The sequence below is a fragment of the Hyaena hyaena genome, unplaced genomic scaffold, assembly GCF_003009895.1.
Source record: "Hyaena hyaena isolate Hyena2069 unplaced genomic scaffold, ASM300989v1 scaffold_427, whole genome shotgun sequence".
Lineage (NCBI taxonomy): Eukaryota > Metazoa > Chordata > Mammalia > Carnivora > Hyaenidae > Hyaena > Hyaena hyaena.
The window spans coordinates 1,409,737-1,423,479 of NW_024081064.1; the positions used below are offsets into that span (position 1 = coordinate 1,409,737).

The 13,743-nt window shown below is 48.3% G+C and overlaps 1 protein-coding gene across 4 annotated transcripts in view; it reads left to right on the forward strand.

Annotated features, from left to right (window-relative positions):
* The window catches only part of SETD3 (SET domain containing 3, actin histidine methyltransferase), a 79,000-nt gene that overhangs the window by 57,602 nt on the left and 7,655 nt on the right, over positions 1-13,743 (forward strand). For 2 of the 4 annotated variants that reach the window (XM_039252917.1, XM_039252918.1), the window contains exons 7-11: positions 4,350-4,408; positions 5,267-5,381; positions 10,618-10,692; positions 11,604-11,770; positions 12,640-12,725. In XM_039252917.1, coding sequence (XP_039108848.1) covers positions 4,350-4,408; positions 5,267-5,381; positions 10,618-10,692; positions 11,604-11,770; positions 12,640-12,725 — 502 coding nt within the window. Of the gene's footprint in view, positions 1-4,349; positions 4,409-5,266; positions 5,382-5,509; positions 5,709-10,617; positions 10,693-11,603; positions 11,771-12,639; positions 12,726-13,743 lie in introns of those variants that run through there. The other 2 variants (XM_039252919.1, XM_039252920.1) reach the window with 2 other exon arrangements.

The window sequence follows — 13,743 nt, forward strand, 5'->3', positions numbered from 1 at the left end:
GCCCCCCCCCCCCCCCCCCCACGGTAGGTGGGAGCATTTGTCTTCGGTTTAATTGAAAAGCGCTTTCTGGTCGATGTTAAAAAGCAAACAAACTCGGAGTTGAATGCGTTTTGTTCGAGGCAGAGCTGTTCCAAAGCTGTTCCTCATACCCGATGTTTCTGAATTAGGAGTTCACATGATCACGAAATCTGCTGCTTTTGGTTCTCCACAAAGGTTTGTTGTGTGGGCTTCAAATAAGACGGCAGCTCACCCGCGGCACACGTCCGAACTGTTTGCTCAGCGTCCGCGCGCACCCGGAGCCCCACTTTCTCATCAGCCCGGACCGCGCGTGCCGTGCTGCAGCCATCTTCTTTTGTACTTTATTAAATCTCTGTCAATTATAAATATCAAGGTTTTACATTAATGTCAAGATAGTGCATCAAAAATTCATGGAATATGTGACTTTTTCCAAGGGTATTTAATACTTAATGCATTCGTGTCATTTTTCTTCCCAGAGATATTGACAGGTTTTATTAAGTGTTTGTTAGGGAGATTTCATTTTTATCAAGGGACTATAAAGAGAAGCTGCATGCTAAATCAATTTTTTAAAGGGAGAATATTGTTCCTTTCTTTCATCTCCGAACTCCTGTAATCCATAGGTTTTATTTAAATTTCCTCGTGGTTTATTTTTGTTTTATGTGAGTGATAGTTCCAGACAGAACTTTAATAAGGATCGAATATGCTGACGGTAGTGGTTTTTAATTTCCTTAAGCATAGCTACCAGACCCATGCAATATGGTAAATTCTTCAAAATGTCATACTTACATATTTAGCAATATTACTTCTTTTTATTGAAGCCAAACAAATGATTTTAGATATTAATCTTTCCCAAACACCGTGATTATTTTGTACTAGATACAATATTACTGAGCCTCATCTGGAATACCCCCTTTTGGCAGAAAAGGGAACGGAAGAGGACTTCACCGGGTTGCCTCTTGGCATAAAGAAACAAGAATCCTGTTTTCAAAGTAAGCTCTCGAGGGCCTTGAGTCTGATTGTGATCACAGCAACTGGTTATTTCTCCAGCTTCAAATATTTAGAATGCCTGAGAAGGTGAAAATACCAATCATTAAAAAAGTCTGCAGAAAATCTGGCTGGTTTCTCCTCCTGTCTTTTTGAGGGTGGGAGGTGGGCAGGGAGTCATCCTTTGGCTGGACCCCCGACTTGGCCTCTGTTGGGGGCCCCTGTGCCCCGGAGACCCTGTCAGGGTCATCTTTCTAACACCGCCCTCCTCACCGTCCCGTCCTGGGTGCATCTACCTGGCTGTGTCCGGGAAGCAAGTTACAGCTGAAACTGGCCACCAGGAGTAAGCTTTGTGTTTTACTCTCTGGCTTTTAAAATACAAGTTGGATCTGTCCTGATCAGCAAAACCGTTATCAGGTGTTGCTCTATAAGGTGAGGAGTGTTCAGTTATCCTTCCTTTAAAGGGTGACCTTAAAGACTTTTCATCTAAGAACATTTTAGGAACTTCAAAATAAATAGCTTCAGATTTGCGCTGTAATTTCCGGAGGTGTATTTTTAAGCCCTCACTTGGTCTTCAAAAGACTTCGGTGTTTGCAAGAAGAAAAGAATAATTCTGTCCAGAGCTCCAAGAGTGTTGGGAATATTTTTCTTGCTATTGCTCATTTTTTCAGGGTACGTGAAAACATTTTTTTCAAACTTAAGTGTTTTTTACGTGCAAATCATTTTCGATCTTTGAATGTTTCAAGATCCTCGTAACAGTATTACACAGCACTGAAGAAGTAGGGTAGGTTGTTTTAGAAACCAGGTATTGCTGGAGTCAAGCTGAAACCATAGTTCTTCTGGATAAGCCCAGTTTGGGTTTAGGGTAAGCTGCTGTGAAGACCTTCCCCACCCAGGGAAACAATTCAGGGACTCCGCGGCGCTAACCTGTTCTGCCATGACGCCAGTAGGTGGCGGTAGTGTCACAGTGGTGAGAGCCTGTTGAACTGCAAGTTGTTTGCCTTTCTCTATAGTGTCAAATTAAATTTTGCTTCAGTGTAACTGTTAAGTGCATGCGTTCTGTGGCAGAATAGCTTTTTATACCAGAATTACGTACAATTGGCACACCCTAATTTTTAAGCATATAAGAACAATGATTTCTAACAGACTCTACAAATATTATGTAAGCCTGCAGCCAAAATGATCATCAAAATTAATCTGAAGAAAGCAATTGTGTGTTTTTCCCCCTGAGTTGTCTTTACGACTTCATCAGGACTATGAGCATGAACTTCTGTTTTCGGTAAGAAAGGTACGTACAGAGGAGGAAGGGAGACATTCAGGAGAGTTAATTTTCCATCTGTCTGTCTGGTCCTCGAGGAGGACGTCTTGTTTGAATAAGGCTGCAGATTCGAAAGCTGTTTCAGGGTCTCGGAGTGCTGGAAGGTTCTTGCTCAAGTCGTTTTGACATTCAGCATTCCAGTTTTGAAAATTGTCATCTTTTCTCTCATTCAGTAAGTCAGACTTTCTTGGGAGGGCGGATCAAATTCCTAATACCTCTAGGATTTAGTGTTGGAATTTACAGCTTTCAAAATACCACCGTGCATTCCACAGTTTAAATGAATTAAAATATTTTAAAATAACAAAAACAGTAGTGCTTCCCACCTGCGTAGAGTTTGAGAAGCCCTGCACCTTCCTCTGCCCCCCGGGTCGGTCAGGGGGTTGGTTGGTCATTCCTTGTGAGGTTTCATTGTGTTGTAAGTGACAGAAATCCGGGGTGCCTCTCACGGGCACATGGGGTTGTGGAGGGGCCCTTTGCTCAGATTGTCCTGTTATAAGGAGAAACCCGAATAGCCTCACCGTTCAGTTTCATCATTGTAAATGTAAAGCAGCCTCAGGACTCTTGCAGCATAACTTTGCACCCCATTACAAAGAAGAGCCGGGCAGGAAGCTTCCCGACTCTGAGAGGCTCCCATCTTTCTTCACTAGGGTTGACCATGACCTTGGGGTTTTTTTGTTGTTTTTTTTTTAACAGAGATCAGAAATCCCGATCTGCCTCCAGCAGCCGGAAAATTCCTCTGGGCAACATGTGCTTTCACGTATCGACTTAAAATGCATCACCTTTAATTTTATTTTTGTTGCTACACCATTTCCAGATTCCACGAGTGTAATTTTCTGTTTTGACTTTTCTTCCAAAGGGTTAACGGCAGGGCTAAGGACACCAGGGGGAGGCAGGCACCTGGGAGCTAACGCCCAGTTGGCAGCCTTTTGTAATCTATAATTTGCCTAAAACTGCGCACGGAGCACAAGCTTTTGTTTTCTAATTGATTTACGGTTTGAGCCACTTCTACCTCATCCCCCACTGTCCTGCGCGCGGTGCCAGCGAGCACATTACAGTGAGCCATGATGAATGGCCGAGTGCTTGCCATGCTAATGCGTCAAGAGTAAAAACCGCACAGAGTACCAGTGCTGCGGAGACGCGGTCGGGGAGCGCCGGGCAAGCCGGCCGCCTCCCGGGCTGTAACTGACCCCGGAGATTTAAATGATCCCGTCTCGGCTCTTCGTTTCTTAACGGAGACAAAGTTTCTGCGTGCTCGCAGGGACCAAGGTGGCTGGTCATTGGGATGAGGGGATAGGAAATGTATAAAACGTCCTTGTAAGCAAGCGTGAAGCTGTGGATGTTTTCACCAAATGTTCTTTTGTCCAGGAGAAAAGGAGTCAGGTTTCAGTAGGCCGACTCTGTTTTATCTTTGTCTTGTTTGTAAAATTCAGAATTGCACGCAACTGTTTTTCTTGATTTTTCTGCACTTGAGCCGCGTTTACCACATCCATGATTCATCTGCACATAAGTTGATTTCCGTCCAAATGATTTAAGTCAGAGATAAATGAACCTTCAATTTATTAGAGTGCCTTTAATTGTTCTTTTTCTCCACGTAAGAAGAGATTTGATGCACTCATGAGGGGTGTGCCGCGTGTCAGGGGTAGAAGGGACCGAGGAAGGCCAGGACAGACGCCTACCTCCAGAGGCTCCCGGGTCCTGTTTGGGTCAAATACTCAAATGCCTGGGGGCGCCTGCCTCTTTGTGAAGTTGGTCCACCTTAAATTTCATTTTTGTGTGGTGTCTGTGGGTTCTAGTATCGAAATATGAGGAAGCAGATTTATGGCGGCTGCTGGGCACAACAAATTAAGTTGACAGTGATGTATGAGAGCATAATAGCACGATGATCCCCAGTAGCTCGGCTGGACGCCTCCTGCTTCATTTGGCTCTTGTTAGGATCTGTTAGGCAGCTAAATAATGAAATTCTGCTGACTGATTTCTGTTTTCCCTTTTTCTCTCTTCACCTCTGCTTTCTGAAACTTGTAATTCCCAGACCCACCCTCATGCCAACAAACTGCCCTTGAAGGATGCTTTCACTTACGAGGACTACAGGTCGGTTGGGGCGCGTGTGTGTGTGTTTTGGGGTGTGGCGGGGGGGTAGATGTGTGTGGTGTGTGTGTGTGCGCATCTTTGGTGTGTGTTGTGTACTGTGTATGGGCGGGGGTGTTTCCTAAGTGATCCAGGGATCTTGGAGGTGGGAAGTACTTAAGTAAGAAGTGACCTGCTGTGACCGGGTCAAGGTTCTAATGGGCAGCTGGGGTAGGATCGGCATTTTAATAACCACGCAGAAGTTGCCCTCGCCCTGGTGGGGGGTAGCCAAGGTAATATTGGAGACTAGCATTTAGTGTGGGGGGTCCTGAGGATTTAAATAGACTATTGTAGTATATGGAGACTTTTTTTTTTTAAATAAAAAGATTTAATTGTGCAATGTAATAAAAAATAGCATGCCGCATTTTGTCGACTTCTTAGGATTTCTGGTCAGAAAGGAGTTACGTTGTTTTGCCTCTCACTGAGGCTTAAGCTAGGTGCAGAGTCAGTATTGGGGGAAGAAGAGGGTGGTGTGGGCCTGGGGGGAGGGTCTCGGCCACAGTGAGGACCGGAGGCCTGGAGGTCTCTGCTCCCGGCCCTCCTTCCAGTCACCATCTCCTTGGAACATACCCTCCCCCCTACCCCAACACTCACCCCTGGATTTTTCTCTCTGTCCTTTTCCCTTCTAGTTCCCCGTCCCTCCCCTCAGCCTCAGATTTAATTTTGAGCAATGATGAAGGCCAGCATCACCTGCGGTAATACTCAGGAATTAGCTTTGAAGATTGGCGCGAAGTCTGACAAACCGTAGTTTCTGGTTGAGTTCTCACCGCACGGGGCAAGAAGTGGCCCTCCTGTAATCCGCCTCTTTTCTGCCGGTTACAGGTGGGCAGTCTCTTCTGTTATGACTCGACAAAACCAGATTCCCACAGAGGACGGTTCCCGGGTGACCCTGGCGCTGATTCCCTTATGGGACATGTGCAATCACACCAACGGCCTGGTAAGGACCCCGTGGGTGTTGTGTTTCGTGCGGGGGGGGGGGCGCGGGGGCGATAAGAGGAGGGAAGGAGCTTTAAAGTGGACGGTCCACCTACAAGCCAGCCCCGCTTCCTGCCTCCCTCCAAACAGAAGCGGCCGTGTCACCCCTCCGGCCTCCTGCAGATAGTAGCTGGTGTTTCTCTGTCTCTGCGTTTGCTTAATCCTGGAAACCAGGAACAAGAATCTTCCTCCACGTTCAGAAACCACAGTGAATTGCACTGATTTGCTAAGCCATAATTCCAGCCTAAACACTCATGTTCTTATCTTATTAAACCACAGACTAAACCAAGGTTTTTTTCTCCTTACTCTCCTTAAAATGCTGATTTATTGAAGGAAAAAAACAAAACTTTCTTCTCTCCGGTTTTTCCTTTTACGTTCCTTGTTTTCTTCCTTTGCTGATTACAGCCCCAGTTATGTGCCTGCTCTGATTCCTTCCTGTTCCCTCTCCCTTCGCCTGACACGCTGACGCATCCCTGGCCCACTTATTAACCTGCTTCTGTCCGGGAGAAGGGGCTGGTGTCCCTGGCGCTAGGGCGTTGGGCCCTTGGCCTTGAGTGTGGGGTTGGCATCATCAGGCATCAGAAGCCCCGGGTAGGAGACATTAAGAAAACAGGGAAATTTTATGATTGTTAATGGCAACTCATAAAAGGGGGAACCCTAGCAAGCTGGCTCCCTGTCCCTCCACCTTCTTCGTACCCCTGGCCACAGCCGAGGGACACGCTTTCTGTGCTGAGATAGTAGTCTAAGAAACGTTTCCTGATGTCAGGATACAGAACTATGATCAGCTTGAGAATATTTTTAATTTTTAAGCATTGTACCGGCACACTGGATTGGTTTTACCCTTTTGTTCATCTTTCCTCAACGTCTGCTTTCTTTGTGATTATCAGCGGTATTATAAGTAGGCTTAAAAGTGTCGTAAATGAGGATTGCACGTCTAGCTGCACAAAATGGCCAGAACACACACATAGCATGTGCCAGAGCCTTCATGATGCAGGGTCCAGCGCTGGTGTGGGAAGGCCTGACTGCAGGGGGTACCCTTAACTTGTAGAGAAAGAATGGTTTTACTCCTATCATTACTTTCTGCCTTAATTTAGATATGCTTAGTTGAATTAGCCATATTAGGAAACAGCATATTTTATTTATTTTCATTAATGAATAAAAGTTTTCATTCTTTTTCTGGGTGTTTTTTCCCCCTTCAGAGCTATTTTAAACTGATTATAAGAGTGAAGTTTTCAAAATTCTCAAAACGCTTTTTTTTGTTGTTTGGGTTTTTTTTTTTGTTTTGTTTTGTTTTTTTCTGAGAGAGAGAGAGAGACAGCGTGAGCCGGGGAGGGTCAGAGAGAGAGGGAGACACAGAATGTGAAGCAGGCTCCAGGCTGTGAGCGGTCAGCACAGAGCCTGATGCGGGGCTCGAACCCACGAACTGTGAGATCATGACCTGAGCCAAAGTCGGACACTTAACTGACTAGCCACCCAGGCACCCCTCAAAATGCTTTTAATATTTGATTATAGCATTTTCCTTTTTGTTTCACTGGGTTAGGTCATTAGTTTTCAGACCCGATTGACCATTAGAGTTTTTTTATTTCTAGAATTTGAAAAAGTACACACAGTATTGTAAGCAAACAAAACCCGTTAACCGGTGAGATGCCTCTACAGTGGTAAAATGTGCAGGTTCCCTTCCCTGCCAGCACCCAGCCCCGTCAGTGACCCTGGGGCCGCCAGTGTGCGAATCTCTCCCTCCATCCGGTACGGATTTGCACCCCTTCACACACTCACACGCATGAGTTTTTGTGTTGCTTTCATATAAATGAGATTAAGCTATTGACCATTTTTCCTCTCTAAGAGTAAAAATGAAATAAAAATAAAAAGCCAATTTATTTCAAGATAAAAATAAGGAGTCGATGACGACCACTAATGCTGTGTTTTCTCTAATGCAGTTCGTAAGGTCTGTGTCCTCCCTCAGAGCTGGCGAAACGGCTCTGTAGCCTTTAGCGGGTTTCTACGAGGTGGTGGCACTTTTTCTTAACGGTGGCTGTTTTCCGTGCGTTCCTCACTCCACACCTTGGCTGAACTGTTTTCGGTTGTGATTGTAAACAGACTTGAAGGGAAATTGTGTCTGGTAGAACGTGAGAATCTATTTTAACCCTGTGCAGTTTTGTATCCCGTGTATTACGGGTAATCTCTCTTTAAGAACAAGGTACCCAAAATTAAGGCTTTTGGCTTCTCAGACACTTGATTGTCGTGTGTGTGTGTGTGTGTGTGTGTGTGTGTGTGTCTATCCTGACGGTCGTCGTCTGTCTGTTCTGACGATCGCTGAGGGAGTAGGTAGACATTTGTAACCCAGCAACGTGGTGTGCTTCTGACAAGAACCTGGTGGTGGGAGCAGAGATGGGAGAGCCAGGCCTGTGGCAGCAATTTCCAGAGCGGTAGCGGCAGGGAGATGGGGGAGAAAAGGGAAGGCCGGCCGGGCCCCCAGGCCTGAGACGGTGGCAGATGTGAGCTGGTTGCCTGGCCACATGGAGACAGACTTAGATGAGTTCGTAGGGCATCGCATTCAGCTGTGAGGAATGCTGTAGGTCTGAATTCTGTGCGACTGGTCAGAACTAATGTGGGCAGCGATGTTCCTTTCCGAGGTCATTCAGTGTGTGCAGAGGGCCCTGACGAGCGGTTTGTCCATTCCGGTGGGTAAAGCATGTTGGAACAAGCAGCGCTTGTATTTGAGTGTGCACCTCTCCTGCTCAGCCTAGAAGGGCCTTGGGAAGTTCAAGCAGAAGTGAGAGAGGCTCTTTCCCAAGGCCCGTTTGAGTACTGAAACATCTAAAACATTTAGATTTATACAAGGCTTTTTTCTAGCCTCAAAGTGAAAGCCCAGGTTTTTATAAGTAGCAGACAAGGCTCCGCGCTCAACCTGCCCCCATTCCACTCCCACCACACACAGGTCTGGGCCCCTGTGCTTCCTCAGACACCTGCACACGCCCACCTCAGGGCCTTTGCACGGGCTCTTCCTGCTGCCTGAAAACGAATTCCTCCGATGTCTACAAGACCGCTCACAGCCTTCCTCAAGGAAGGCGGCCCGGGGTCCCCTGTGTGACATCACTGCGTCTCCCCTTCTGTGAGCCTCCCCTCCTGACTTCCATGTTTCTACCTGTTTATTTTTGTTTCTTGTTGGCCCTTCCCTGGCCCTCCTGCGTCCCTGACTTCCCTCCGGCTGCGTGATGCTCCTGCCAGGTCCCTGTGCAAACATACTGTGGAGCCGCAGACTTTCAGGGCTGGAGGTCATGGGCAGTTTCTATGCCGTGCTTATCAGAATTGCATGTGAGGTCCGAGCAGAGATTTTGACACTGGGCAGGAACCTCACAGAGCTGATCTTATCAACCGTAGAAACTGTTCTTTGAGTGAAAATGTGCCAGATTCCTGGCTGCATTCATTTCTTGTTTCTTTCGTGTTTCTGTCGGACTTTGCAGAGTGGCAGTATGATCCAGTTAATAAACCATTGGTTCTGGGGGTCCTGGGCTGAAAGATTGTCGTCACGTGGCCCTCTGTCCTAAGCATGTCATTCTCTAGAATCAGAAGTCATTTTTTGGATCCATGCTATTGATGCCTTTTTTAGTAAGTAGCACTTGTAGTGGTCTTGAATTTTGATTGTCCAGGACAAAATGAGGAGGTCAAAGGAATTAATGAATAATTACAGACCAGCTAAGAGATTGGGGGGCTGCTCTGAGGGACAGACTTCAGATAAGGAGCTTTTCATATAAATTGGGGCCCCTGTTCCTTATCCCGGTGGCTCAGGCACCAAGTCAGCCCTGTCAGAGACAGCGTCACGTGCTAGGTACGGGGGGTACAGGGTGCTTAGCTCTGGGGACACGGGTAAGGTGGGAGCTCCCAGACGGGGAGTGGGTATTGGATAGGAGGGTGACAGTCCAGGGGCTCTGGGAGTGCAGGGGCTTGGGGAGGATGAGGGGAGGCGTCCCCAAAGAAGCCAGGGCTCAGGCAAAACAGGAGCAAAAGGTAGTTGCAGACACGCAGGAGCTGGCGTGGTGGCCAGGTGTGGCAGGTCAGGAGCAGGTCAGGAAGCCCGAGGAGGCCCTGGTTGAAAATTTGGATTTCTGCCCGTAGGTGGGTAGGAGGGCCACCAGAAGGTTTTAGACAGGAGGTCAGCACTGTAGTATCACTAGGGATGGGGAGGGACAGGGCTGGGACTTGAAGCCACAGCTGCCGACTGTAAGGACCTCGGCCCTTCCGGGGAGCGATGAGGAAGGCGAGGACCCGAGGCTAATTCAGGAGGTCCAGTGCTGGCCCACAGGGCACCAGGAGCATCTTCGTGGCCTGTGTGCCAGGATGTGAGTGGCCTGGGCCCCCAGGACAGGACACGCCAGGGGAGATGTGGGTTTCTGGCTTAGGGAGCGGGTTTGGGGTGCTTACCTGTAATGCCCTTAGAGATGCTTACCATGCAGTGCTCAGCAGAAAGGTAGACCACAGCTACTTATTTTATTTTCCCTTTGCTTATGTGAAAGTCTTTTTTTTTTTTTTTAATGTTTTATTTCTAGGAGAGAGAGAGAGACAGCGTGAGCAGGGGAGGGTCAGAGAGAGAGGGAGTCACAGACTAAAACAGGCTCCAGGCTCTGAGCTGGCAGCACAGAGCCCGACGCGGGGCTTGAACCCACGAACCGCGAGATCATGACCTGAGTGAAAGTTGGACGCTTAACCGACTGAGCCCCCCAGGCGCCCCTGCTTATGTGAAAGTCTTAATTTTGCTAATTTCAGAGTAAAATACGTACATAGTTTAGAAACAGGCTTTTCCTTTTCCCTGTTTGTTTACCCGATGGAAGAAACACTTCAGACTCTTAGTGGCCGGCGGGGGGGTAGGGGGGAGACCCAGTATTTGGCGTCAGCTCGCGTTCTCCAGGAGACCCTGCTTCCGTCCGCGGGGCCCGCTTTGGGCTAAATGGGGGTGCCTGCTGAGGCCAGTAAGGGACGCTCAGGGCGCTGTGTGCTCCCTCACCTCAGGTGCGGAATCCTGTGTGAGAACTTCCCGTGTAAATAGAACTAATTAGAATAACCAAGCAGTTCTTTGTCAGTTTTGTAGCGCGTGCAGCGGGCGCCCCTCGGCCCCTCCGGCTGTCTTACCCCCTGACTGCCAGACCAGAGCCGTGGGGGCCCAGCCCTCGCGCTCACGGTCGCCCCTCCGTCCCGCCTAGATCACCACCGGCTACAACCTGGAGGACGACCGGTGTGAGTGTGTGGCCCTGCAGGACTTCCGGGCCGGAGAGCAGGTGGGCCGCGCTGGCGCACTGGCCGGGGGCGGGCGCGGGGCCGCGGGCGGCAGCGCTGCTACCTTGTAAAGGGGGCAGATTAGGGACTGGTATGCAGGACTTTCTGGGGGGTACGTCTCGGGCCAAAAGCCTTAAGAAGCGTGCTGTGCTTTGGGTCCACGGAGTTAAATGTCCAAAGAGTTAAATGCATCTGTTTGCACAGTTGACCTGATATTTGTAATTTATTTAAGTGGCGAAACCCAGCGAATTGGGCACCGTAGATCTTTCCACTTTAACCTGCAGATTTTGTCTCATAATTTGGGTGGGGCGCAGGGTAAGCCTTTCAGTAAGTTTGACAGTACGCATCTCTGAATACCTGCTTTCCACCCCTCGGTGTCATGACCAAGCAGTTAACCGCAAAAGGCAGAACTGGCGTTGACCCTTGATGTCCCAGCCGAGACAAAATGAACAGTATTAGTCTAACAAAGCACTGATGGGCCCTTCCCGCAGAAGAGTTAGACCCCCTCTGCCAGGTGCAGAATCGCCCCAGGAGCTGGAAATTAGCCCAAAACTCTTGTTCCAGAAGAGACTCTTGTGGTGGAAGGAGGGGGGACCGTGGCGCACTGTCAAGTGCTGGTCTCTCCGTCCCGGGGCCTGTCTGTGAGCCAGGCAGGCACACACAGTGGCGGGAGTCGACGCCCTTCCTGGCCCATCTCCACCGGGTTGGGGACCGGGGACCTGCACGCTGGGCTGGGGCCGTGGGAGAGGCGTGTGCTCATGTGAGGGCTGTGTGTGTGTGTGTGTGTGTGTGTGTGTGTGTGTGTGTGAAGCCCTGTTAAACGTGTGAGAACCAATCCTTTGCCCTGCTCTGTATTGAGAATGATGTTAAATTTCTTTTATGTCCCTTTATTTTTTTCTTTACTGCATCTCAGATTTACATTTTTTATGGCACTCGGTCAAATGCAGAGTTTGTGATCCACAGTGGTTTTTTCTTTGACAATAATTCACACGACAGAGTGAAAATAAAGCTGGGAGTGAGTAAGAGTGACCGGCTGTACGCCATGAAGGCCGAGGTCCTGGCCCGCGCCGGCATCCCCACGTACGTACCGAGCCGCCCGGCTCCCCCCTGCACTCCTGGAGCCGCTTGCGCTTGCGTGTGTTTAGTTGACATGTTAGTAAAACCCCTCCGGCGCGGTTAGTCTTCATGTCTTCACCCCACTGCACAGCGGCTTAAACCGAGGCTCAGGGAGACTTGCCGGCATCTTCAGATGATCGTCAGTGTCGTTGGGAGCCCTCGCAGCCCGCTCCCGGGGACACGGCCTGAGCTCCTCATTAAGTTAAATAAATACTGTGGGTCATTAGTGTCTCTCACCTTGAAAAGGTTAATGACCCAGATCAATTTGTTTCATTTAATTCTTTGCCACCATTAGTTTCTGTAATGAAGTCATGCTCCCCAATGATTTCAAGAATTTCCGGTTAAATTCTTGAAGATTTTCTTGCATTTGAGGTGCAAAATGATAAAGAAGATGAGAATTATGATTTATTAGTTCTCCTGGGACTGGAGGAACCGTTCTTAATGAAAATGGATTATCCAGACCTTTTTTTATTGAACTTGTCAATATTTGATTAATGATTAAAATGTGAACTCAACATAAATTATTGTTAACATTTTTTACGAACCGTGGGCACACTTACTTCTCTTCGTTGTCATCTGCACCCTGAGACTAAGGCCGTTAGAAACTGCCGATAGCTGGCAGGGGTGGTGGCCGCCGGCCCCCGAGAGAGAAGCCCTACCTTCTTCTGCACTTTTGCAGACACAGAAAGCAGTATTTTCGCCATTCAGGGGAGGGGTCGGGATGAGTCAGCGCCCCCTGAGGGCGGCTGACCTGGAAGAGTATAGCGTGAAGGGCTCCCACGGGCTGAGAGCAGGCGCCCAGGCAGGGCGACTAACGCTTCTGCCTTTGTCAGTTCCAGTGTGTTTGCGCTGCATTTCACCGAGCCGCCCGTCTCTGCCCAGCTCCTGGCTTTCCTCCGCGTATTCTGCATGACTGAAGGTAAATCATTTCAGGAGAAAAAAAAATGTTGACTTTTTAAAAAATGCATAAAGTGTAAAGCGTAGTGATTCAGATTCAAGATAAAATTGTTTATAACTAGAGCACTTTCTCGGGGGAGGGGAGATGGCAATATCGGAGAAAGAAGTTGATCGGTTTTACCCTGGAAATGTTTTATTAAGTCCTTGATGTGTTGTCAATATTCATTTGTAATAAACAACTAATTCTCTCCTGGCATTGGAAGAAAAAGCATCTGGGATCGTCTGACTACATCAGAATTCTGTGTGTGTGGAGGGGGCTGTTTGATGGGCTCATTCCCCAGACAGCCGTATTCCCTGCCCAGCGTACGGCGCTGGGAGGCCCTCTGAGGTCATGTGGTCAGCGTGGCCCCCTCGGCCGGCCGACTCTGCCTTCCAGATCTGAATTTGCTGGAAGGCTTCGTAATGTCAGGGCTCCTGTTACATGAACGCTGCGGACCAACTCAACATTCCGGTCCACAGCCTCTGACTTCAGGCACAGAAAGAGTTACATGTATGTATTCAGCATCTACTCGTATGTTTGCTTCCGAGAAGACATTTGGCGTTTCTTATTCTGACTGACTGCGCTTGCGTTTTTGTGTTTTATGTGAAAACGTATCCCCCACTCAATACGCCCAATCCCGTGGTCCCAGGGCTTTGGTTTTCTTTTTTTTGTTTTTAAATTCCAATTAGTTAACCAGCAGTTTAATACTAGTTTCAGGAGTAGAATTTAGTGATTCATTACTTACATACAACACCTAGTGCTCATGCCAGCAAGTGCCCTCCTCAGTGCCCATCCCCCCTTTTGCCCCTCCCCCAACCCACCACCACCTCCAGCAACTGTGTTTGTCTCTTTAAGAATCTGTTTTCTGGGGCTCCCACACACTTTCCCCTCTTTGTATTGTTAAATTCCACATATGAGTGAGATCATAGGGTATTTGTCTTTCTCTGACTGACTTATTTCACTTAGCGTAATACATTCTTGTTCCATCCACATTGCAAAT